The sequence below is a fragment of the Netta rufina genome (assembly GCF_964035555.1).
Source record: "Netta rufina genome assembly, chromosome: 22".
NCBI classification, from domain to species: Eukaryota; Metazoa; Chordata; class Aves; order Anseriformes; family Anatidae; genus Netta; species Netta rufina.
In genome coordinates this window covers 1,202,273-1,229,267 of record NC_140146.1, presented here as the reverse complement: position 1 = coordinate 1,229,267, position 26,995 = coordinate 1,202,273, and the positions used below count along the sequence as shown (strand labels likewise).

The 26,995-nt window shown below is 44.3% G+C and overlaps 1 protein-coding gene across 1 annotated transcript; it reads left to right on the top strand.

The window, feature by feature from the left end:
- CDC42 (cell division cycle 42) lies at positions 1 to 25,928 on the top strand. Its single transcript, XM_084300287.1, has 6 exons — positions 1 to 95; positions 11,333 to 11,474; positions 16,053 to 16,125; positions 18,317 to 18,426; positions 18,539 to 18,736; positions 24,506 to 25,928. The coding sequence occupies exons 2-6, from the start codon at positions 11,370 to 11,372 to the stop codon at positions 24,593 to 24,595; spliced, it is 576 nt and encodes a 191-aa protein (XP_084156413.1). The 5' UTR covers positions 1 to 95; positions 11,333 to 11,369; the 3' UTR covers positions 24,596 to 25,928.
- Positions 25,929 to 26,995: the final 1,067 nt, after the last annotated feature.

The following is a 26,995-nucleotide window of genomic DNA, read 5'->3' as shown; positions in this document are numbered from 1 at the left end:
AGCCCGCTGCGTGATGACGTCAGCGGCGGCGTGCCCCTGTGCCTGAGCCGAGGAGACCCCGCAGCGAGCTGCCAACGCCCGTTGGAGACGCGGAGGTGAGCGGGGCACGGGCCGGGCCCCTCCGCCCCCCGCAGCCCCCGGCCGGGGGGAGCCGCGCCGCGAGGGGGGGGGGGGGGCGGGAGGGGGTTAGCGCTCGGGGCCGGCCGGGCGCCGCCCTCCCGGTGCCGCGCTGTGCGTGCGGGGCCTCCTCAGCCGGGGCTCTGCCCGTAGGGGTGCGCCTGGGGGGGGGGGGGGCGTGCGGCGGTGCCCGGGTCGGCGGAGCTCGGCCGCCGCCTCCTCCTCCTCCGCCCGCTGCGGCGGGGCCTCGGCGCTGGGGAGCGGCGGCAGCAGGAAGGGCTGGGCCCGGAGGCCCCCTCGGGCCCCGCCGGGAGGGGAGCGGAGCAGGGGGAGGGGAGGGGGGGAAGGGAGGGGAAATGCCGGTGCCTCGGCACCTGGCGGGGAGCGGCGGCTGGGCTGCGGGGAGGCCGGGGCCGGTGCTGGCGGGGCTCGGGCCTCCCGCTCCTTCCGGGGGCGAGCGCCGCCCAGCTCGCGGCGCTGTGCGAGGCCCCGCTGCGGCCCCCTGGGCCGGAGGGGCGGCGGGGGGCGCTCCGTTCCGCTGCCCTGCCCCGGGGCCCGCTCCCGGTGTCGGCGAGCGCAGGAGGCGGTGGCGGTGCGCCGAGGGCCGCTGCTGAGGCGCGTTTTTCCCTTTCGGTTTTGGAGCCCCGATTGTAAGGTGAAGGGGCTGCCGCAGCGCCTTGTGGAGCTGTCGCGGTGGTAGGCGTGAGGCCGGTGGGACCTGGTGGCAGCGGGGGGATGCCCTCTGCAGCCAGGTGGCTGTGAGCCTAACAGCTAGGGTTGTGAAAGCCGTCCTTAAGAAAGAGTTGCAAAATGGTGCGTTTGCCCTGTCCGGGTGGGTACTGCAACCCCTAGAGCTGCTCTGCTACCATCCTTCGACAAAGCGCCGTAAAGACGAGGCCTTAATGAGGAGACCGGTGACGACTGTGGAGTCAAAAGTAGTTCGGTCTGACCATCTATGATCGTCTTTCTCTCCTGTTCATCTGTGAATGTTTTCTCTCCCCTAGAAAAAGAGGTGCTAACTGTCCTTATTCAAAATGTGAAATAGAAATACCCTAAATTTCCTTTCTTTAGAAGAGTATTTAAAGCCTTTGTCAAGCTTGAAGTGTTACTGATTGGAATAGTTCAGTAAAGCACTTTAAATTGCCTCTTTTGGTTAGCGAAAGGTTCAATTGCAAAAGCAACTTTAGATAGAAAGTCTTCATGTTTGGATAACTATATGTGGAAAATCTGTTGTTCTTCTTTGCAAACTGCTCTTTGTTATTGTACCCATTATGGGGAAGGCAAATATGTGTCTGAAACAGGTCATACGGATGACCATAAGGCTTGAATCAATATATTGTTAATTGTGAAATCATTCTTTGTTCAAAGTGTTTACTCCGTATGTGCCTCAGTAATAAGGAGGAAAAGCATTTTTAAGTCTTGGCAAGGAATAAAAACTACTGTAATGCAAGATAAAACTTGCTTGCAGTTTGCTAACATGTTTTAGGCAGAAATTTTAATTGTTAGATTTGCGTACTTTGAACTTGGTTATTCATGACCTGTACCTGATGCTTTTGATTCATTACATATGCAGGTTTGGGTTATTTGCTTACCTAAGACTGATGGCCAGTTTTGAAATGTTTGTTTTTGTTGTGAAGTAGATCTGTTGTGAAATCCCTGGAGTATCTAGAATAAAACTGTAGATCTTCTACTAAAAGATCACTTGTAAAGAGAAACGGAGTCATCTGAAACTTGTAGGGATTTCCCAGATGAGCGTGCCTCTATCTTTTTCTTACTTTCCTAGGAAACGTGTACAAGGCTGGTGCTGAGTGCGGTGTGCAGCTGGCTGCTAATCCTGATATTACAGCTCCTTCTAGTTAAAATGGAATTGTACTGAAAAAAAATTTCCAAGTCTTATGAGCGTAGACAGCTGGGACATTTAATTAAAATCTTTTCATCAGTTATCTGTTGCCCTACAGGCTTCAAAGTTGATACAATGTATTGGTATAATAGGTTCCAGCACTGCTTCAGGCTTCTGAAAACCTGTACAATATACTGAATACACATCACTGCAGTTTTGGTTATCTGTTTTATACTACAAGTGCTTGCAGCTTTCAGTCGTCTGTGCTCCTGCACCCTTCAGTCCTGCTAGTCCATCTGCCTGCCTTCTGGGTTTGGCCCAGCTTTTGCTTCGTCTTTATGCTCGATCATATGAATTTCAGCCATCCCAGCTTCTACAGCGATGGCCTGTAAAGAGTAGTTGTAGAGGGATGTAGTTATCCTCATGCTTGAGGCCTGGCTTCTGAGGAAAGAACACCTCTTTCTGGAAGGTGAGGTTGCTGTCAAAGTAAATAGAAGTGAAATTGTGTTCTAGTACTCTGTCTAGCAAGAAGCTTTCTTTATCCACTTAGTGTATTCTAGGCTTCTGCCATGGCTACTGTCACCCCGTTATGCTAAATGTGTATAAAAAAACCTATTTTTATTATTTAGTATACAACAAATAAAATGACATAATGACTAGATTAGCTTTTATACTGAAATTTTAACAGGAATTTAAAGCAGCTATACTTCTGCATCCTATCATCAGTTAATTAGGTGGCTTCCTTCAAGCCATGTATAAAATAGTTTATACCATATGAGCTAAGGGTAGCAGTGGCAGTACTTCCTAGGGCTTAAACCTTCTGGAGTATCTGTGGACGCCCTGTTGCAGCAGCTGCCTTGGGAAGTTCTTGTAACCACTTTTGTACCTTTCTGATGGTACCTGGGTTACTGGCCAAAATCAGAGACCAGAAAGCAAAAAAGTGACAGAATGTGCATTAAGGCAAGGTATTCCCAGGTTCTGGTGGTGGGTCCTTTAGATGGATGTTGGATGGAAGAACTGAGTTTACTTAGTCCTGGGTATGCAATAAGCTTAAAATAACGAATGTGGGAAGCAGAGTTTCAACTGTGTTGTCATGTAATTGACCTTTGTGCTCTTCCTTTTGAGTTTCAGGTTATGATTTCTGCTTTAAAGAAGTTTTAAAAGCTCCAAAATACCGTTTAACCCGTTTCCTCATCAGTAAAGTCACTGTTTTTCATGAGGCATTACTGACTTCTCTAAAGTGGCTTTATAAAGAGAAAATGAGCTAGATGTGCAAAAGCTTTTCGGAAGCATTGTTCTATTTTTAAGCTGTTGTGTTGCTAATTTACCACCATTTCTTTTGAATGGTAAGGCATAATTCCCAGCATAAATTATTCTGAACTCTGTTCTCATCTCATGGAAAAAAGACAAATGCTTGCTTCTTGTGCGATTTCTGTGTGCACCGGGCCTTCTGTTGAGCCTTTCTGTTTGGAAGCGGTGTGCAGATACCACATTTGTCTGTATTGAGTCTTCTGCGCACGTGGTCAGATTGCAGGTTTCGAAGCGTAGACCAAACTATGGCTGGGTGGCGGCTTTCACTGGGCTGAATCAGGGTCAGGGCCAAGCTCAAGCGGTGGTGGCGTGAGCCTGGTGGAGGCTCAGAAGCAGTCAGCTGTGTGTGTGGCAGTGGTTTCGGGTGCCACAACGGGCACCTCCTGTAATGGGCTGTCTTGAACCACTCAGATCTTGGGTTGAAAGGTGCTGTGGTTTTGTCCAACGATGTGGTCTGTTTTGGAAGGAAATAATGGAACCACTCTTGCAGTTCTTGGATGTAAGGGAGGAAGGCACCCACCACTTCATATGCTTGTGTAGCTGTTCGCAGTGGAGAAGCCTGGCTGTGGAGGTGCTTGGCTGTGTCATGCCAGTGGGCATCCTCTGTCTGTGGTTCAGTCAGTCGGCTCCAGTTCAGTGACTTCACTGCTTGTGTTGCTCAGCCTAGGCAGAGGGGCTCTCAGGAGGATCCTCTTCTTCCATGCCCTGGAGCAGGAGGTGTTGTGTCTGTGTGTGCCAACTACTGAGATCTATTGTGCTGTGAGGCAGGGCTGCACTGCTTCCTCCTGCGGCTGCTGGGTGCCAGGCACCCTCTGCTGCTTTAGTTCTGGCTTTAGCTGTTTTAGTTCGCCAGCTGCTTCATTAGCTTTAATAGAAACACCGAGGTGGGTCAGTGTTGATGAAAAGTCTCTTCTGGAATGCTATTAAAGCTTCATCTCTTCACTCCTTGGCAGTGTTGCTGATAGGCCTGAGCTGCCCCCCGGTGTGCTGCTTCCTCCAGACACCGGGCAGTTTGTGTGCGTGGAGCCCCAGCAGCTGTACCGCTCCCCAAACATAACAGCAATGCTGATGTGCATGCAGGGTGGCTGCCGCTGTGAACAAATATGCATCAAAATAACAGTTCTGCCAATGTCAGCTCTGCCACTGGCAGGGAAACATCGAGGTGAGTGTGCGCTGTGATAAGTCAGTAGTGCAAACAGCAGCACAGGGCTGCTCTGCATCGTATTTGTAACTTAGTGGCACGAACCTGAGGTCATTTAGCTAGGACTGCTTAACACAGAATGAGGATACCGAACAGGATTTTGTTACACGGTAGAGTAAAACAGCATCCTGTGGGGCAGTTAGCGAAGAGTAAAATCTCAAGATGTCCTTGACAAAAATAAGAACTTAATGCAAGCACATATGCTTTTTGGTGCTTAATAAGGGCGGGGTTTTCCCGGTGCTGCTGGCTGGTTTTGGCGGTGCAGCCATCTTGCACTCTTGCCTTTTCCTGTTGAGTTGATGTTAAAGGAAAGGTTACTGTTGTCAGCTTACATCTGCTGTAATTTGCTCTGAGGTACAAAGCAGGACGAACTGGCAGTGCCAGCACTGAAGCACATGAGCAGATGTCAGCCTTGCAGCACAGGATCACTGGGACTGCTGTAGCAGCACAGGGCCCATTGAGTCATGCTTACTGTTTGACTGGGCTTCACGGGTAGCTCTTCTTTCAAACGTAGGACTAAAATGCAATGGTGTGGCTACCAACTGCCTTTTTTTTTAATTGTTGAACTTGAAAGGTGGTATAACGCTGCTAGTAGTTTAGGTTTGGGTTTTTAAAATTCCCCCAGCCAGCTGTCTTTAATTCCTGTCCTGTGCACATCTCTGCTCCTCTGGTTTGTTGTGAGGAGCTTTTAAGAAGTAGTGCAAAGTAGCTGTCGCTCAGTGCTTAATTAGAAAAGTTGCATTAGGCATATAAAACAGCTCGTCTTGGGCAGTTGTGTTTTAAGAACACCTTGGACTTCTCCTTTGGTAACTCATAGTAACTTGTCCAGAAAAAAAAGTTGCTTGGAAACAATGTAGATGTTGGGATAGTCAAGTTTTGTCAAGTGGCAGACTTTGACTATGTGTCTGGGAACTTGGTGCGCCCCTATGTTGAGCTGGTGTTCCTGTACTGAGGGCAGCCTTTGTGGTCCTGAGACCATCGTCAGACTGAGGTCTGTCACAGAGCCCATCCTGCCCTCGTGGTGGTAGGGACCATGGGTCCCTTCTGCTGTCATTTTTTTCTGCTGCACACTGAGACTGGGGCTGTTGGTGATGGCAAAGGATGGGTCTTCACCAGAAGTCTTGTGGTTGTCTTGAGAGCACCTTGTAGCAACAGCTTTTTGGATGTATGTCTTGTAATTAGATAACTTCTCTATAAACTGAATGTTAGCTGTTTCTAGCTGAGATGTCTCTATATTGCAGAGTGTACGTTTTGAGATAGGATTTAAAGGAGTGTCTGAATTTTTATTGTCAGGTCAAAAAATCCTCAAAAAGAAGGATATTTTTTCAAGACCCTTAACTGATTTGGTACAAGACTGTTTAAGCAAGTCTCCTGCTCTTTGCAGATTTTGCCTTAAACTTCATCCTTTGCTCTGAGGGGAGTGCTACTGCTGTGCTGTTTGTAGCTTGACAATTTTTTTTTTTTTAAGCTCTGTTTAAGAAATTGAACCCCCAGGCCCTCAGCCTGACTTGAATCTAAGGGATGCTGTGTGCCTGCAGCAGTCAGTGCTACAGACGAGTGGGCAGGTAATGTTGGGCACTAAGTGGTTTATGTGTCTTTTACGTTTCATGTATCATGTTGGATATCTGCTGCTTCTATGCTAGCATACTTGTGGGGTGAGGTGTCTCCTCCATGAAGAAGACTCCTAGCAAGCTGGAAGGTGGGCTTGAGAAATTTTGGGTGACTTTTGGAAACGGCTGTTGTATGCTTGCAGAGGGAAATACTGCCCATGGTAATGCAGCTCCTCAAACTAGTTTTGACTTCTGTGTCTGTTTGCTATTCTTGGAGTCCGTCTCAGAGGGCTACTTCTGCTGGTGTTTTGTGCCATGTGTGGCAACAGAGGGGTCACCAACAGGTCCAGCCTCCTGCTGACAGCTGAGCTTGTGTGCTTTGTGGGCTTTGGAGAGCTGTTTGTGTGGATCTCGGAGCTGGAGTGTCTGCTGCTCTGCTGGCTTTGCAATACAGGCATGTAACTTTCTCCATGATATTGGTAGGTGTCTCTGGTGGGGCAAACCTGACTGCTGGGATACTACTAACAGATTATGGCACTGCAGTGCACATGGTATGGAAGACTTCTCGGTTTCAAAAGCAAAAGTGTTGCTCTCTGGTGGGGACAGGGGAGGTGGTGAAGGGGCAGCGCTTTTGGGTGCAGTGCCTTGAAATGGATGGGATTTTGTTTGAGAACTTGTTCCTAGATCAGTCACATTCTTTATTTAGAAATATTTCTTTTATAAGATATGAAATGAAAGGTAGTGTGGAAGGATGAGTGTTTAACAGATCGGCATGGATAAAAATCCTCTGTATAGTGTTGTTCTGACTGCTTTGACCCCAGAGGAGTTAGATGGATGCACTGTTTACTGTAAAGCCATTGTTTGGAAAAAAGTTTTTGTGGTCTTTTCAGTCTCCAGAAATGGCTGTGCTTGTTTTGTTGCAGTGCGGAGCAGGCTCTGAAGCTGTGACAGGCTGCTCAAGCCTTGGCTTGTGCGTTAATGGTGCGTGCTAAAGAGCATCGTGAAATGGTTCTCGATCGCCAGCTTGCAGCGAACGGGGCTCAGCCGCCATGTGCTGAAATGGCAGCAATCGCAGTGCTGCGTGAAGAGGAAGTCGCGGTGCTGCCGTGGCTCGGCAGGAAGCTAGTACAGGATGTGTGGACAGATTTGACAACTTGGTTTCCTTTGGCTAGAGGAAGGTACACATTTTAACCTGAACACAGAAATTAGTAGCTCAAAAAATGAATCTTGAGCAGTTCAGTCGCTTGAAACTTGTGCATCAGGAGTGACGGTGGGATCGCGAAGGTTTGTGCTCCATAGTGTAGTAGGGAGCACTTCTATATGAAGCATGACACCATTTCACTAACCCTTCAGTTAGTACTTCACATTGTAACTGGAATATATCGTAACTACTGTGAATTACGTGCTGTTTTTTAAAACTAAGCAGCTCCTGTAGCAATGCTTTGCTTTGTGTGTTTGCCATTGTAATGGGAAAATGGCTCGCATGGGAGGGGCTGCAGCTCTTTGGGCCAGCGTTTCTCCCAATTGTGCTGGTAAGTGGTAGCCTGCAATGGGTTGCTTCAGGTTTTTGTTGTCTGGCAGATGTCGTCTGGTGTGTGTTCAGGCCTGTGCTGAGAATGGGTGCAGTTCCAGGCTTTCCTTGGTGTGGATGTGTAACGCCTCTTAGTGCAGTATTGCATGGGGCACTTTGGTTAGGTGTTCATCCTAACATTTGTATTTGTCAGTTGCAACTTTCAGCAAAATTCTGAAAAATGGACCTACTTGTCCTGGAATAGGAGGACTGTGTGATGAATTTGTAGATACCAGATGTTGTAACTCTCAGGTTCCAGAAAGCTAGATCCTATTTTTCTGGGATGCTTCTGAGTTCTGTGAAATCACATGCTGAACAGGTGAAAATGTAATGAATGTTAGAAGTATGATCAGTTAACATTTTTTACTGAAGCACTGATTTTTTTTTTTTATTATTCAAGATTATAATACAAAGAGGTTTGGAAAATTAAATGAATTTAGGTTTAAAAAAAGCCTTGTTGAGCAGACCTAAGTTAAGTTGTGTTATATTCAGCTTTCTTTTCTGGGCTTGACTGAAAGGCTCAACTACATGGCTCAGTCTACTTCCTGCACTCACACTGGGTGCTTTCCAGTCTATCTCAATTCCCTCAGACATTAAAAAAAAAATTGAGTGCTTTCTGGTCCTGCTGGGTGTCCTATAAGTAGATTTACTTCTGTTAGACGCTTTGCGGGGAGGAGACAGAAACTTGGAACTTTTTCTCCCTTCCATAGCATTCGCTTTGGGGAAGAGTTATTTTCCAGTTGTATCTCGTATTGGACTATTTCTTTTCATGTCACAACTTGATGTATGTGTCTCTAAATGTTTGTTTTTTTCCTCCTATGGAGGAATAGGTGCTCAGATAGTACAGAGCAGATAGCTCCCTAAAAATGACTTTGTTTTCAGCTGTGTCTTGTGGACCTGCTAGAAGTGGAGAACATCAAGTAGCTCATCCAGGAAATACGGAAAGCCTTCTAATCCAAGTAAAATGACTTATTCAACAACTCTGCTTTCCCACCAGTAAAACTTTGGAGGCCTATGCTTAGCAGTCTAAATCTGCTTAAAACTTAGGTCACCTTATTTCAGTGTTTAGAAGTGAATTTATATATCCATTTATCAAAATGTGGGAAGATTCCCTTTACGTAATGGATGTGCTCGAATGCGATTTGGTCCTTGAAGGCAGCAATCCTATAGAGCAGAATGGCTTTCACTTCAATGTGGGGTGAATTAAATATCTGTAGAGAAGCAGCAGTCAGCCTGTTAGAATTTCTGTGTTTTGGAGTAAATCTTCTTTTCTTCCTTTAAGAAAACCTACCCTGACTTATCCAGACCCCTGCTGTGCAGTTCAGGTCCTGCTTTGCGCTGCAGCATTTGCAGCCTGGTCTGTCCTGCTGGCAGGAGGTGTGTGGTGAGGGCGAGCAGCGCTTCTCTATGAGATCCTCTGGGACTGCTGATGCCCTGTGCTGCACAGGCTGCATTGATGCACGTGCCTGACCTGACAGCTTCAGGCATATTGCTGCCGGCGTGCACGGTGCGTGTCCAGCTTGTGTTTTCGGTCACAGGGGAAGGAAGGGTCTGACCTGAGCCCCCGGTAAGAGCAGAGCATCATCTCACCTGGAGCTGGTGTGGGGACCTGGCTGTGGCCAAGGGCAGAAAAACGTGGGGTCTGCAGTGCAGTTGTGATCTGATGCACCTTGTAATGCAGATGTTGCTTTGTTACTGCTTGACTGAGGTCCTCTGGAGCAATGAGGCTTAGTGAATAATATCAGTTACACCCCTTTTTTATGAAGGCATACGTGAGCTTTTCCTGTACGAGTGCACACGCAGCAATTTGTAGTTAATTGGGTTGGGATGTTGCAATGCACAGGATGTGCTTCAGAGTGCTGGGTTCTTCTGTTAGTGTGCTGTGGGCTTATGGAAAGGCTACCTTGGAGATGAGGAACCTGCAGATTACAGGGGGAATAGAAGAGGAGGAGAATTGGGAAGGAGGGAGGAAGGCAGGACGGAGGGGTAGGTGTCTGCCAGAGGGGTGGCAAGTGAGTGTGGCTTCCTCTGAAGGGGTGGCAGCAGCTGGCAGTGTAACCAGGAGGTGGGTGTGCTCCTCTGCTTGTCCCAGTGCCTGGGACGAGCAAGGCCAGCTGGAGCAGAGATTTGAATTTGGGTGAGCAGCATAATAGATTCCACTTGGAACTGAAAAAAGCAAGCTAGAAATGGCTGGAAAACCCCATCTGGTGTGCTTTATTGTACTTGATCTACTAGTGCTGAAAAGAACTCAAAGCCTGCTACCTGGGCCATGCATTGGCACTGCTGAATGCTTGTCTGGGCATCTTTTGAGATGGTTCATTTGAAGATGGCTGGCTCAGTCTTGGAGCATCCCTACAGCATGTGAAGAAGAGCTGCTGATGCTGTTTGTTCTGAGTCATTAGCAATTACCTTCCCACATAAGCTGTGCTGTATCCAATTGTATTGCTTACTATGACCGGAGTGCTCAAAATCTGGAACTACATTTTTCTCTCTACCAGGTCATTCAGAAAAGGGAGATCTCCAGGAAGGTCCTGGTAGCATGGTTCTGTAGGGATCAGCTCAATTTTTTTTATGCAGTTACCCAGAAATGAGAGCCACAGCGACATCCTTGCCCCACAAAATGGTGGCAATGCTTTAGGCTAGCAACTTGTAGTGTCTTGTCCTATGCTCCCCCCCTGCACCCTGGCTGAGAATAATTCAGTTAGCAAATCTTTGCTGCTATAAACTTCAGTAATATGGAAGTGTTTGAAACTCGGTGGCGACTTTGACTCCAGCAAGCCTTGTGTCAGGATTTCATATCTGTACGTGGAAAAGAAATAACTGAAGGCCTTGTATTTTTCTAATTAAAATGACATCTTAATCAAGGGCAGCTGTCTGGCACTGGAGGCAGCAAGCTAAGGTTTAGAAGTATTGATAGGCAAATATTGATTGAGGTGTCAAGGTAAATATTGATTTAGTTCCAATAATAAAATCCTGTGGCGGGGCAGCGTTGCAGCAGCTGGCTGCTTCCAGATCTTGTGTCCAGGGAGTAATGAGATTGCTCGGGGTCTGGTGCTGCTGAGTTCCTCAGTTCAGTCACCACTTCCAAGTGGGGATCAAAGTATTTGCTTAAGTAGCAACCGTGACCCAGAGATTTTAGAATTGTACTTGAACCTTCAAAAAAAAAAGGGGGGGGGGGGAGGAGGATTAATCATGTCATGTTTGCTTCTGTCTATCCCTGCTTATTTTTATGCCATAAAGTAGTTTCAAAACTCATAGTGCTGTATTTCCTTGTGAGATGTGTTTTACTTAGCAGCTATTGAGACCCAAGCTCACACTTCTACCTTTCAGTGTATCTAAGGCTGGATATTTTTATGGATTAGAAACACTCTGGGAAGGCAAAGATTGTTTTTTCTCCCAGCTCTGGGTAACTAAGCAAAAACCACACTGTGTACAGGAGTGACGTAATTTACCTGGTTCTTCTGCCTAGCATGAGAAGTGACTATGCCAAATAAAATCTTGGCTGGTATTTGGCAGTTGTATGCAGTGGGGAGGCTGGCTATATGGAGGAATTTGCATATATGAAAATCCTCTGGGGTGTGTGTATGGTGGAGAGACTGTATCAACCACCATCTAGGAATGTCTTGTGTTCAGATCCCATGCGTCCTGTTAGGGAGCTTGGGCTCTGGCTGAAGCTTATCAATGACAACCTGCTATACAGTGAGAATGAAAAACCTCTAAATACTTCTCTTGTTTTCTTTCAGGTTTACGTTGGAGTTGATACTATAGCAGACGTGAGCTATGCAGACAATTAAGTGTGTAGTTGTGGGCGATGGCGCTGTTGGTAAAACCTGTCTCTTAATTTCTTACACAACAAATAAATTCCCATCGGAATATGTACCAACGGTGAGTGCTGAAACAGCTCCAGTTGTTCTTTTGGTGTGATGGGGTTGGGCAGCATGAGTTTCCTTCCTTTATGGCATGAACACCTTAACGCTTGTTCTTACAGCATGTTGGAGACTAACACATGGAAAAGTAATGATCAGCTTGGTATGCTGCTGCTACTGACTTTTGCTATTACCTGGTAGTGCTGGGATTCTTTTCATGCATGTAGTCTGTATGCTGTTTTGACTATTTGTAGCATCTGGGTTCTCTTTGGTGGCCATCAGCTGGGCTCTGTGAATAAGATCACTTGCAGTTGCTGGAACTGTTAAGTGGGGAGTGAGCAGCAGGAACTCTTGCTATCCAGCTTGCTGAGCTCAGTTGTAGCTGTACCTTCATTTTTAGGCCTTCACTTTTAGGGAAACTAGTGCTTCATGCTGCTAGAACAGCCAGTGACCACAGTTACTGTTTCTGATTACTGTTACTGATGCTGATTTTTTTTGCTTTGCAACTCTGAGAGGTCCATAGGTCATGCGGTGAACTACAGAGCATGTCTAGTTATTTCTCTCACGTTTGGCTGAAGTCATGTTTGCATCTAGACTGCACAATGTCATTCCAGTTGTACATCCAGATACTTAACTTTGTGTAGTCCTTTGCTATTTCTATCTCCATGTAACACGCTTCAGTAACCTCTGAGTATTACAGGGTCAGATTTCTGAGATTGAATCCTTTGGCTTATCTAAAAATCAAGTTTAGAGCAGTTTGGCTGAGGCACATGTGTTATTTTTCTAATAGGGAAGTGATGCTGCTCTTAATATTGGATATGCAAGATTGGCATGCTGACAGTGAGATAGTTCAGGTTTTTTTTGGGGTAAATGATCTTTTCTGCTATTGTAAAGCAACTTAAAAGAGTAGATAACTCCTCTGAGTTACTGGGTAGCTCCTTCCTGATGCCTCTTTCAAAATAGCAGCTAGTTTAAAAAAAAAAAAAAAATCCTGTCTTTGTGGAAGAGAAGTTGCAGTGAGCTTCCATGCCTCTTTTTTTTTAGCTGTTGTCTTTCTACACTCTCTGAAGATCTTCAGCTTGCTAAATTTGAGGTTTCCTAGAATGGGATGGACTTTCATGGGTTTGATATTCCTTTTGTTTTAGTTGTAGATCTGGAGCTGAAGAGGAAGCTTGAAGTACCCCAAACCTAAGTGTATTCAGCTTGGATGCAGTGACCAACCTGAGGGTTGTGTTGTGGGCATGGAGACCTAAGTTCAGCCTGTCATGGAGATCCTCTTGTTATGAGCTAGTGGGGGCGCTTCACCATTCTCTAGCTTTTCTGAGTGGTGCTGAGTATCTTGTTGTGGTGCTTTTAGGACAGCCATGTTGCATACTGAACCTATGGAATTCTGCTTGCCCTATTTAAGCTAGTCTTTATGGTCATGACAAAATGAAAGTGATGAGTGAGTTTGGGCAGGCAGCCAACAGCTTCTATACTTATCCCTAGTGAAATTACCCTTAATTATGTTGAAAAGTTTTAATCTTAAACTCATGAGGCTTCAAAATATACTCTTTAAATTTGCTGTCCTGCAGATGGTAGTACTGTCTATAAATCCCTGGTAAGAAACTATGTGGAAAAGTTACTCCAAGAAATTAAGTTACTTGCCAGAGAAGTGTTTTCAAGGTGTGCTAAGGCTTAATTTGGGTCCATTCTAAAGCTGTCCAATGCTTCTGAAATACTATTTACCTCTGAACCTCATGGCTCAAGAAACACATTGTTCTGGGAATATCACAGTCTTATTTCTAACCCTGCTTATTTCAAACTCTGGAAACTGGTAAGTAACCTCTGATATTCAGGCTCCTGCTTCTAGTGATAAACAGGAAAAGAAATATAACAGCATTGTTCCCAAATGAAAGCAAGCTGAGAGCAAACCCAAATGTCCGTGAAATGTTTGTGGCTGAAGAAGGAGACATGTAAGAAAGACCCTAGAATAAAGTCAGACTGTGTAACAGAAATGGTTAAGCAGGAAAACCTGGAGATAAAGTTTTGCTCTGGAGCATGGTAAATATGGGCGGTGGCTCGAGGCCAGTGAGCCAACCAGCACTGGGAGTCCTGCTGCAGTTATACTGCTGATCTAACAGCAAATCCTGTTGCACACTACTGTGAGGTGTCTGAGAGAAGAAGATAGCAGGCACCCTTCGTTGAGTGTGTCTCATGGTATGTGGAGTGCTGTAATGAAGAAGTCAGCCTGCTTTCGGCTGAGTCCTTCTGCTTATGCAATACTGAATACAGGAGGTGCTGAGATAAACCACATGTGGTCACTGTGCTTAGTGGTACTTATGAACAATAATAGGAGCAAAACGCTGATGTTTGTAACAGTTCAGACTGCTAGATAAGTTTACTTGCTTTGCGGTTCTGTCTCTTTCTTGAGGGTGTTTCCTGGTGGGAGATGAATTTCATGCTGGTGCTGAGGTCCATGCATGGTTTTCATTCCTATTTTCAGAAAAGGTAGCAAGAAACTTGTCTGGGGAATGGTAGGGCAGGTGTGAGCCCTGTACCACAAAAGTTCAGGCTTCCTGCTGTAAAGGGCTGCCTTGTGCTGGCAGGAATTGAAACTTTTTGTCTGGCTAATGGCTACTCTGGGTTTTAGCTTGTTTGGCTCAACTGAAAATAAAATTGTGGGTTGTGCTGGGTCTGTAGCTTCCAGGTTTGTTTGAAGGCTAGCCTCATAACCTTGGTCTCTTCTTAGTGCTGAACCCCAGACCTTTTCAATAGTGACTGTACCTTTAAAAACAAACAGGGAACATAAAAACAAACCAAATGTTAATGCTCCTAAAAATGGGCAGCTCCAAATAGTATTTTAAACTTGCTGTTCGATGGGCAAAATAAGGGGATAGTAGAGGAACAGAGTCAAGCAGGAGTCCTGGTTGAGCGTCTCTGGGGGGTTAAACTTCTGACTGCCTGCTGAGGTCTCGAAGAAGAAGAAGAAATGTTCTGACCTTTGATGGGGGCATACCAGTCTCCTGGTCTGTACCTAGCAGGAGAGTTTTCATCCTGAGCTGTATTTCTCAGTCTTGGAGCAGTGGTCGTCATATGTTGCATATGCCCAGTGAAATGCCCGCTGCCCTCCTCCAGGCTGAAGGTCTTGCTTGTAACCGGATGCTTTCTGGGTTGTTAGTCTGGAAGGGATTGGGCTGCGGATAATGGACCTGTGTGTTGAAATGTAGTACAGTACTTAACATCTTGAAAGCTTATCCAAAGTAGTCTGGAAGGTGGGCTTTCAGCTGGGGACATGCAGCTTCCTGCATACAGCTTCTCAGTCACAGTGAGTTGTGCCAGTTTGAAAAAATGAGTGTGGTGTCAGGTATTGCTTTAACCAGGACAACTGTCTGGAAAGGAGACTGATCTGATGAGCTCTTGAAAGTTCACATTTGAAGTGCTGTCTTGCGGGTCTTAGCCTCAGAATTTAGTGGGAGTTTTTCAAGGACCTGGACTCTTAAGCCTTTATTATAAGCGCATGTGACAGCTCATTTCTCCATGTTCTTCCTTCTCTCACTTCATGAAAAGCTTTCAAGTTGAGTGTGACCTGCTTTAAATTAATGCTGCAGTTTGTCACCTGTGAGAGCTTCTGAGCCTTCAGGTTTGTGCTGAAGTGTAGCCTGCTGCCAATCCTTACTCGGATCTCAACCGTCTCTGAGTAATCTTGCAGAATGCAGAGGCAGCTTTTGTTTCAGTGGGAATGGTTCTCAGTGGTCGTAACTTCTGAAATAGTCTGTCGTGGTTTTGAAGATGCAGTGGTCTTTGGTCTATGGATGCTGACCTCAGACAGCAGACTCCTTAATGAGTATGCAGGTTTTGAATGAAAAAGCTTTGGATAGGTCCTCATGATCAGCAGTGTTGTAAACAAGTTACTTGGTCAACCATTTCTGGTGCAGGGTTAGCATTTGACCTGTGTAGCATGGCTCCTCTTGTGGACAGGACTGTTGTGCTGGCTGCTGCACAGAGACACCATGACTTGATCTTCCAGAGCTGGATTCTACATTTAGATTAGGGATGTGAATTTGGCACATACTGATTTTGACTGGCTGCATTACTGGGGATGCTTTCCTCCAAAGTTGGAGGATAAATTTCTGCTGAAAAGATGGGGTCTGAATTGTGTTCCCTTGATGTTCAGAAAGATGAACTTCAGAGGACTGCAGTCCTATGAGTAGTAATCCCATAGCTCTGTCCTGAAGGATGTAAGTAAGGCAAGACTGAAGGTCATCACTTCTGTCTTAGTGGGGACATGTGTTATTGGGTGTAAGTGTGAAGGTTGAAATTTCTGTGGCAATGTGGGAAACCTCAATTACAGGCAAGAGCTGTTAGAGGTATGTTGTTCAGTGGCTTTTACCCAGTTACACTCAGTGGTGTATCTAGTGTGCCTTTGCTTTAGGTACCTCATGGAAACAACTCTTGCATCCCCATTCCAAATTGAATTGTCCTGTTAATAGCAGCATAGTAAGCCTGATGGATTCTGTTGTCCTGCTTAGATGACTGTTACACAAACTGGAGGTCGTCTGGCAAGGTGAGTAGGATGATGGCTTATTCACAACCTCTTAATATGCTTTCTTAACAGGTTTTTGATAACTATGCTGTAACAGTGATGATTGGAGGAGAGCCTTACACCCTAGGCCTATTTGATACTGCAGGTGAGAAATCAAGTGTTTGCATCATTGTAACACCCCAACTTTTAGTTATGATGTTGAACATGAAGACATACAGTTTTTTTTTTTTTTTTTTTAAATAAAAGGGAAAAATCTTTATTCTACTTTCCTGAGCTTTTGGGAGTTGCTAAATTGAGTTCATTAAACAAACCAACCAACCTTCTTGTAGAGCTGTTCTATTTCGTGACAGTACATAACAAGTTTCAAACTTTTACTTCTAATTTAGGGATTACCTGGTGGATAAGAGGTTTTGTCTTATTTAAACAGAAGTAAAGAAGAAAACTGAAGAAAATATACGGACTGTGTGTGATTTTTTTTTTTGTTGTTTGTTTAGTAAATAGCCTATTTTTTGCCAAATGTCGAGAGAGGATGACAAGCAGTGGAACCTCTTAGATGCCCATGTGGCTTGTCTTTGGTGCCATAAGGTGGATGAAATCTGGATGTTGTATGGGGCTTCATAAGCCCTATATGTGCTTTTTAAAATTGCAAATCTGCACAATTCTTCATATTTACTAGATTATATTTCCGTTTCTGACTGGAGAAATATACAGTGATTAAACTACTATCTATGTTTATTATATAGCATGGAAAACTTAATGGGACAGGTTAGAAACTGGTTAAATTGTTAATTACCCAGTCCCCACCCCATAATAACACCAGAGCAGTACAGCAGCATCTGAATTATTCAATGTATGATTCTTCAGGAGACCTTAGTTAGTAACTTGTTACCTAAAATTGACTTCGTAGAACTCAATGTGGCTCTTCCCAGCTGTTTTTACCCTGGTCTACTGTATTCTTACAATACTCAGGGGTCTGGTACCTGCTTAGTTTTGGAGCTGTTCACTGGTACCAGTAAGAGCTGTGTTTTAGTCCTGCTGCCTGTTGTACTACTGAGGTTCTCATGGCTCAGGCCTTTGGAAACCAGAGCTTGTGCAGAAGTACACATTCATGCTGTCAGCCCCTGAGTGCAGTGACCCATCTAGTAGTCCTGCAGGCTTACCAAATGGCTGAGTGCATATAAGTGACTTGATGAGCTTGTGGATATAACGGCTTTCCTTTTGGAGTCAGGCTTCTGGAATGGAAGGCTTGGCACTTCAGGAGTCACCCATCTTTTTGCTAAACAGTAGCTATCACAAGTCACAGAACTTAAAAATAAATAAATAATTAAGGATGAAATCCATGTTAATGACTTTTACAATAAAATATTTGTTTTTCTACCATGAAGACAGCTTTTTGGAGTACACTGCTAATTGCAGCGAAGTGTTTTGGTCAGTGCTTAGTTCATCTGTGTCCAGCCAAGCACCATAGCTTTAACAAGCTTTTTTAGGCATCTGTCTTCAAACTGTAGGTCATCTCGCACTGAGATGTCCCAGGTGTTGAATCAGCTACTTCCAAGTCTCGGAGGTCTTTGTCCTCCGTGGCCAAGAGACCACTAGTTGTAATCTGAGGTCTTTTGAACAAGTTTCTTAACTGGTTGCCAGTTCATACAGCAGCTCCTTAAGTGTGAGGTTTGCTTTGCTTTCTAAAAAATCGGAATTGGGCAGGTATAAAAACAAACTTGCCCAGAGGTGAGCTAGTGAGTCAGTGCTAATGGTGCACTCTAAGGACTGCCTGCTGTCTGACACAAAAGAAAGCCTGGCTTCCTTTGAAACACAGCCTGCACTGGGACTTCGATGTGTTTTTGGGGGAATGCTGCTGGACAGCCTGATTATTCCCATAACAGCAGCATTGTTTTACTGCTCAAAGGACACTTTACTAGATGTTTGCAAGTATCAGTTGGGAACTGCTGAACAAAACTGTTTGTGCATGTTAATGAAATTTGATGGCAAAATACATTGCAAAATCCATTTAATGGATAGAACAGGTGCAGAAGACTTTGTTGTAACTGAGGAAAGCATTCTGCAGTCTGTGGCTACTGGATCTCAATTTGTTAGAGCATACTCCTGACTTCCATGTTCTCCTGTGACTTTAAGCAGCTTGTTATTACGTAGCAACTGACTGTATTCTGTATTTGAAAACTAGGCTCCTTAATGTTTGGATTCAGGGCATGTGTATTTGCTTAAGAGTTAGGATTACTCACAATAATGCTTTTGTGCTGCAATATGTATTCTAGCAACCTGTAAAGGGTGATACTTTAATGTCTGCCTCTAATGCTGTTAATTTTCTCCTCTTCTAGGTCAGGAAGATTATGATAGATTACGACCTCTCAGCTATCCGCAGACAGATGTATTTCTGGTCTGTTTTTCAGTGGTGTCTCCTTCTTCATTTGAAAATGTGAAAGAAAAGGTTTGTTTCCCTCTGTCTAGAAAGGGAAGAGCTGGTGCAGTGATTTTAGAAATACCTAAGGGAATTAATCTAGGTAGTCAGTAACAAATACTTAAAAATCTTCTCTCCTTAGTGGGTACCTGAGATTACTCACCATTGTCCAAAGACTCCTTTCCTGCTTGTTGGGACCCAAATTGATCTAAGAGATGATCCCTCAACAATTGAGAAACTTGCCAAGAACAAGCAGAAGCCCATAACTCCAGAGACGGCTGAAAAACTGGCCCGGGACCTGAAGGCTGTTAAATATGTTGAATGCTCTGCACTTACGCAGGTAAGAGTTGGTCTTTGACTGTTTCTGCTTGTTTGTATTCCATACTTTTTTTTTTTTTCAGTTACAGGGGAAGAACAGTTCAGTATGAATGTGAAAGGATGTGAGCTCTTTCTGCTGTTGGCACGGTAGCTTTCTCTGTCCTGTTGTTCTCAGGCATGAGGAGCTGGCAGTGGTACAAGCAAATCAGCCTGTAAAGATTAGGCATAGTGTAGAGGGGAGATGGAGGAGGGTTTGCTTGCTTAGTTTGCTTTTGTGTTGGAGCAAAATAGCCCTCAAAAACTTAGAGGGCTTGTTATGGACAACGAGTGGGTTAGAACACAGAATGCAGTTCACTACTGAAGAGAGCAGGCAAAAACAAAATAACACTTCTCAGATGAGTGGTTTATATCTCAGCAAAGTAAGTTCTCTTCTAAGAATAGAAGCCTTCCTAGCTGTGAAATCTTCTCTCTCTTCCTGTGAGAGCTTCCTTTTTCTTCTCACCATCTAGTCTGTGGTGATGTACATTTCCTTTATCTGCCTTAAGATGAAGGTTCTATTGAAACAGAAAATAACTATCAAATAGTTCTTAAGATGTCAACATGGTGGTGCTATGAACTAACTTGTGAAAACGAGTCTAAAAACAACTAAAACTGCTTACTTGAGGCCAGGAAACCCAACAGTTCTTTTCCTTTAAGTCAGGAATACTGGGGTGGGAAGTAACCATTGACTGGCTAGCTGGAATGCTGTCTTTGGATGCCTCCAAAACTTAATCTTGTGCCTACTTTTGCAGAATTTATTTCAACTCTTCACAGCGCATTAAATATGAATTTGTCCCTACCTGATGTGCATGGAACTAAAGGTGCACAGTATCAAGTCTTGCTCTTCTACTTTTTTTTTGTGTATTGATCTATAGTATCTTGAGCACAAAGCTTTATTGCTGAACTTTATGAAGCCTGAAGTTCAGTGTGTCTTGCACCTTTTGCCCAGATTGCATGGTGGCTCTTTTGTTTGGGTTCCTGAGACTTTTTGTAACAAAGCTTTGCCTGAGTGATTGCTGAGAAGAGGCTTTTGAGGGAATTTAGCAGGACACTGGTACTGGATGTGTTGTGGTAAGGCATACTATAGTTCATCCTGGGAATCTCTAAGCAAAAGGTAGCCTTGGCTGTGCCTCCTTAGTGCCCATGTGCAAACGGAGGGCTATTGGTGCTTGAACCGTAATTCTCCTATAGCTGTTTAGTCCTCAAATACCGTTTTAGCTGGTGTCTGTTGCACAGCTTGAACGCTGCTGCTAACTAGGCTGTAGAACCTACTCACTGGTTAAATGGGTACTAGGATTTTTGTCTTAAGTTGGTCAGGGAGATGCATTCTTCTGTAGCTTTAGGCTGGCCTTGTTTGATCTGCTCAAATGGCATGGAAGCCATTTTGTTCTTTTTATTTCCAGATAAACTAACTGCATCAGTTGCAGGGAACAGCTTTCTATGCTGGGAAGTTCAGCCTGAATTTCTTGCAGAGTACTAGCAATTGTACACCCGACAGTGGTTTCAGAGAGAGAATAACCTGGTAGGAGGGTTCAGAAGCCTTCTCACCTGAAAGACTAGTCAGTCTGCTTCTGCTCTGTTCTCTTCTACTTCATTTTTTGACTTTCACCACAAAACATCTCTTCCTCAGTCTGTTGGCAATAGCTGCCAAGCAGAAACATAGGTTCTCTGCAAAGGGATGTTTGAAGTTTCCAGCAGTGATCTAGCTGGCAGCTTGCTGAACACAGAAGGTGGCTGGCCGTCCTAGCCAGGAGGGTGGTTTTCCTGCCTGCAAGGCAGAGTTGTAGCAGTTGGTTTCAACTGAAGCTAGACTCAGCTGGGTAGTTCCAGTCTTTCCCTTAGCATCCATCTACACGGTTCACCTCAGCAGCCTAGGTAGTCTTCGGCCTTCCCACTACCTCGCAAATGACTTTGGCACTGCAATAGCAAATAATCATAACATTGTAGAGCTGGAGTATGTGTTTTTCTGGAAGGAAGGTTTTGTTTGCCTATGGGGAAGAGTCATTTCTGAAAGTAGTAGGTGAGCTGTAAGAGGCTGAGTTTGAGTGTTTTTTATAGAGACGGTATCTTTTACCTTCTTGAGTTTGAATGTGTAATGGTGAGGAGTGAGTTTTATTCCCTTATTTTCTTATAGGTGTAGAATCCCTTTTTGTGATGAATGCAGTGAAGTAGATCTGTTTCAGTTTCTTCAATTACATCTACAAAATAATACCCAAATACTACTGTAAAGGTAGATAATGTTCTGTTTTAGGGAAGGATGACTGACAAACAGCTTACAAATAAAATGACTGATTGTTGCTTGGTATATTTGATACAAGTCTGAGTAACTTTCTGTAGCTCAGTGCCAGTACCTGACACACAGGAACATTTTGAATTTGGTTCCTTATTTTTTTCCTGATGTTGGACTTGAACATAGTTGATGATTTTGACACAGCCAGATTTATAAAGTGTCTTAAACCCTCTGTGAATAAGGGGAGCCTGAGTTCAGCTGGCTTCCCAGTCCAGCTCAGGAACCAGTGTTACTTGAACCAGAGCACCAAGGCTGTGTGCTGTGGTGTCGGACACTGCTCCCTTCATGGGGTTATTCTTCTGTCATCTGGACTTCTGATTCTAGTCTTACTTTCACAACAACTTTGCCCCTGATTTTTCTCCACTTTATCGATTCCCATTTTTGTGGGCTAGGAAAATGAAGGAACCCATGAGTAGTAGAATTAAGGAAGCCTATTTTTCTTGACTATTCCTCTGAGTTCTTTTTAACATCTTACAATTGAGTCTATATGACAGCCTTAATCTTATGGAGAAAGGAAATCTACTTTCATACTCAATTTAGGCATTATTTATTTGAACTCTATAGGTTTTTAATCAGTATGGGTTGCAATGCTTTAAAAAAAAAAAAGGCTGGAGAGAATGTATGGAACTATTGTACATGATGACTTCCTTAGACAGCTCACGTACTTTCAAGTATAATCTTGCATGTAATTTGATGGACTTAAATGCTTCCAGATAGAATTGTCTTAGATCTCCCATGCGTGTGCTTCAGTAAAAGACTTGCTAAAAGATATATATGTCTAGTTTAACCTGTGAGGGAGAAATCTGTTACATTTGAATGATCTTCCTTTTAAAAAAGAAATCTTAATTTTGCAGAAATTAAGTTACTTGCAGAAAGCAACTTAAACTTTTCTGTTCTTTGGCTGGTGTAAAGCAGTTCTGAATTTATGAAGGTTGTGCTCATGACAGTAGATTTAGGCGAGTCCAGTTAGCCCAAAGTAAGCCAGGTTTCACCTCTGGTGTTCACCTGTAGCTTGGCAGAGCTATGTGGGGGTGGCCGTGTGCTTTGGTGTTTCTGTTGTGCTTCCAGCAAATGCAAGGCGTGCTTTGTGCTCTGGTGTAATCCCCGCAGGCTTCTGGCAGCTATGTGACTCCTGGTGTGGTGTTGGATCTCTGTTATTCCAGTCCTAACACTGTGTCTGTCTTCCTGGACTTGAGTGGTTATACTTCCCATGGTAACTAACTGAATAACTGAAATGCATCATTCCTGTAGCTGGCTCCTAGTGTCAGCATAGCAGTGTTAGGTAAGGTACTGCATCACTTCTTACATGACCAGTAGCCAGTGTCTGAAGGTGATGATGGCTTATTAGAGAGGTACTGCTTCAGTCCCAGACTGTTTTCCCAGCTCTTTGGAAATCTTCAGTTATTCAGAGACTGAATTCACAGAGCAGAATTATTTGGAGCCTTTGCTCCGGACCGGACTGGCTGCTGTCCTAGTAGATAGGAGCAGCGAGTCCCTGCATCTTATGTGCAGTGGGTCACCCACAGTGGGTGACTACAAAAGGAGGTGTTTGGGCAACCCTTTGGGCCTCTGTGTTGGGGCAAGCTGCTCTCCAACATGTTTGTTCCCCTCTAATCTCACTAAGTTTATATTCACTACAGTTTACTGAATGTACAGTACAGGGGTAGCCACTGCTCCTTGTGCAGCTCCTTCCCTGTTTGTCTCTGCCAATTGCTGCTATGTTTGTGCCTCTGCCCTTTTGGGTGTTCATTTTGTCGAACTTGATGGCCTGTCACATGTTTTGCCTGTTTGTCTGACTTCCTGGTCATCTAAATGAGATTTCTGCCTGGGACCTAATTTGTTTTTTGCCAAGTAAATATTTTTACTGCCTCTGTGAATTCAGTCTGCTCTGTCCTGAATGCTCTTTGTATCTGCTTGTTTTTCTCTAACCCTCTAACCTGGCTGCTGTTTTTTCTCCTCCCCTCTGTCTTGTAGAGAGGTCTGAAGAATGTGTTTGATGAGGCTATCCTAGCTGCCCTCGAGCCTCCGGAAACTCAGCCCAAAAGGAAGTGCTGTATATTCTAAGCTTTCTCCTTCCCCTCTTGCTGCTGCTTCCTCTGTCCCACTACTGTAGAAACCTGGTTAAAAACGAATAAAACCACCTTTATTGAAAGCCGTTGTGTCTGCTTACCATTTTAGAGCAACCTCTGTATTAGCTCTTGGACTGAAAACCATACTTAAGATCTTTAGTAAAACATCGTGACTGTGGAATGTGAACTGGACTCGCTTAACTCTCTACTGCTTGGGTTGCCAGATGTGGGTAGCTTTATAATTCAGGCTGTTGGGGGAAAGGATCTGATTACATCATTATTTTAAAGAAAGATTGACAGAGTAAGACATGTCTGATCTTCCTGAATCCAGCTGGAAGAAGCGATGCGTATTTTCAATTTCTACTTGTGACTCTTGTTAAATGTATTTGCATGACAAAAGTACATGAAACGGTGATCTGCAAGTTACGCTGTAATGTGAAGGATTTTCTGGTTCTCCTTTGTGCAGTGAGATGTTTTTCTGTTGCTATTGCTTTGGCTGTCCGTGCTGTAGTGGAGTATTTGTAAGTCCTTGGGAAGGAAATATCAATGTATTTGCTGCTGCTTTATGAACTGTTAAACTTCTTGCTTTCACTAACATGGTAGAACATTTCAGTAATAGATCCTTAAAGCCTGTTACTGTAAGATGTAAAGCTGCTTCTTACTCTTACGCTTCTGATTTTTATTGTTTTAAGGAGAAAACGTCAATTGTAGTTTCTTTAAATTTTGAAATTAAAAATTGCGGTTGTTTGTATAAAGGAGTGATGAAACTTTATTCTGATTTGCACTTCCTGGCTTCAGTTTAACCCTTATGCAATGTATCTGCTTTGTACTCCTCCCATTTTGACTTCTCCGATACCATGCACAGCTTCTGGGCTCCACCTGGCTGCTTCTTAACCATGGGGTGCGTGGGGCCAGAGGCCTGACCACAGCGTGTACTGGAGCAATTGATTGTTGCATGCTTGCCTTGTCTCTTCTCTCTCCTGACACACGGGTGTCTGCACTGCCATGCTCAGTGTGTTCCGGACCAAGCTCTTCATTCGAATGCAGCACTTTCTGCTTTGTCATTAGCATGTGAAATGTGTTACTAGCCAACTAACCATAAAATCCGCATTGGGTATATGACTTCAGTACACGTTTGCTTCTTGTGGAGTATACTGGTCCATTCTCAAAGGACTTTGTTCCTGCTCAGCAAAGCAGATGCTCTGCTGAGGACCTGCTAACCGCAGCTGCACTGCTTGGGCAGCCCCTGGATGAGCAGAGGAGGCTCTGGGAGGTCCAGATGGCAAACCTCAACCACTTGCTAGCAGGGTCTGTCTGCCACTTGGCTCTCTCTGGTTTTGTTTATGTGAACTCAAAAATGAGACTGCCCCTTTCTCTCTTTGCCCCTTTTCAGAAAGGCCTAAAGAATGTATTTGATGAGGCGATATTGGCTGCCCTGGAGCCTCCGGAGCCGAAGAAGACTCGCAGGTGTGTGCTGCTATGAACGTCCCTCCAAAGCCCCTTCTGCAAAGCTGGTGTTTGATGTCATACTAAAAGCAATGTTTAAATCAAACTAAAGATACAAATTTTAAAATTTTGTTTTTGCAATAATGACAAATGCCCTGCACTCCCATCTCCCCCACACGATCCCTGTGTGAGATGAGAATGTTAGTGTTTATTCCCCGGTGTCCCCTCAATTCAGTTAAACTAGTTAATTTTGAGTAATTATGTAGTATCGGAAAACACTGATCAATACTAGTTTTTTATTTTGTTTACTTGTTTCTAATTTTTTTGTTTAAAATCCAGCAATGCTTGTGATGACTTTTTTTCTGTAACAGACTAATTCTAGGCTGTTTTATTGAAGTCTTGTCCCTTATATCAGTCTGGGAAGACTTGGTTCTGGTTTCAAGAACTCCTAGGGCTGTTCTGCAGTCAGCCAGCAGCCTGTGTGTCAGCAGACTTTCATACTACAGACAAATACAGGAAAGTAAGATGTCCCAAGCTGGTGCTCATCTAAGGAGGAATGTAGAAAATGCACTTGCATCTCCTCTGAATTTGCCTTGTATTTCTCCTCCTGGCTTTCTACTCTGCAGGTCGTAAATTTCTACCCTATCCTCTAAATTATAAAGTCTTAGGAATAGAAGAATCCTTTTCTCTGGATGCACCATCAGACTTGAAATTAGCTTGCCAGTCTCTTCGTAAACTTTTTGTCACAAGATGAAGAAATAACAGCACATTTTTAAACATGCCACACTAACTCAGTTGGCTTTTAACAAGTCCATCTTCTGCCAGTCCTTAATTATTTGAGAAATGCTTAAAATGACCAGTGTATACACTGCTGTTTAGACATTGAAAGGACCCATTCTGCATTAAAACAAGTTTCGGAGCTGGTCTTGGTGGTGCATCTTGTGCTGGGTGGGCCAGCATCCCTCAAGGAGGGGTGGAAATACAGACCTGTGTCAGTAGGAAGGAACTGCAAGGAGGGCTCTTGGAGGGTTTTCTAGTGTTCAGTGTGGCACCATGTAGGGACCAGTTAAGGGAATCCCCTTTTTCTGCATTTTGTTTGTAAGTAACATTGAACCTGCAAGATGGGCTACAGTCCTATAAGGATTGTGTGCAGGATCTTCGTGTAGACTGCAGTGTTATTAAGGATTTTACCAAAAAAACACACTTTGGCTTGCAATTTTTTTTTTCTTTTAAGACTTAGGGAATCTTCTCCATCTTCCCAAACTCCAATTTCTTGTCAACTCATTAGTATTGAACCATTGCTTTTTCATGTCTAAGTTCTTTGTATATGCATTCTTTTCAGATGTATTAAACATAAAATATCTTCACGAGCCTGCCTGAGGGTAGTTATTTCCTTTGTCTTTGTGTGAGGGACTTGTGAATACATGACTTTTGTCCTTTGTGAGCCCCTCTCTGGTCCTTACAAGTTAGTCTGGGCCTTTCCTTAATGCCTAATGCTATCAGTTTACACCTTCCTTCCTCTGTGCTGCTGGCCTCAGTTCTGTTAAGATGGTTGGGATCTGTGGCAGTCACTGCTGTCGTACCCAAATCTGAAGGGTGGGTGGGGCACAGTGCTCCTTTAATAAGGGAGCACTTATGCTTGATTCCAAATTGTAAAGGTAGGCTCTGGGGAATTACTGGGCTCTTGTACCTCTTCTGTCTGGGAGGTGGTCTCTGTGAAGTTTCCTGTTGCGTGCCATTCATGAGCAGATAACAAAAATCCATAAAGGAGGAAATGATATGATACTTATCTCCTATTTGAAAGTGCACAGACTTACTGCACATCTTGGTATATTCTGCGAAGGAAGGAGGTCTCGCACTGTTGATGTATAATGTGCGTTAATTACTAAAAACATACTCCAAAGAGCTTCGTTGAAGGTAACTTGTAATTTAAGAAGCTGACTTTTGGGTACTGTAATCCAGAAGCTCAGCGTAAAACATGAGCTTTTCACTTTTTAGCAATTAGTGCTGCTGTTCAGCTTTGCAGTTCAGTTTTTAGTTGCTGTCTTCTGTGGGGAGAGTTGTCTGTAGCTCTCTGGCTCGCAGCTGAAGGTACTGCTCTATGTGTGATGCTCACTGACAGCCCAGCACTGGTGGCTGTTCCTTTTGCTTACAGCAGGCTCAGATGGGCTCCTACATCCTCCAGTTGCTAAACCTAATTAATGTCTAAAGTTGGCAGCCAGGCCAAAGTGGACAGAGGATTGCTTGCATGAAATCAGGTGGGAAATTCCTTCTGAAATGCAAGGAGAGTCCTTTAGGACTTTTGCTTTCAAGTAGCAGGTTTACTCTGCCAAACTTTTTTGGTCTTGGATACGAAGTTGCCTATAGCTGATAGGTTGCTATGCTCCTCCTGCATGTGTTTTCTGGCAGTGACCTGTGTCGGTCCTTTCCTCCAGGT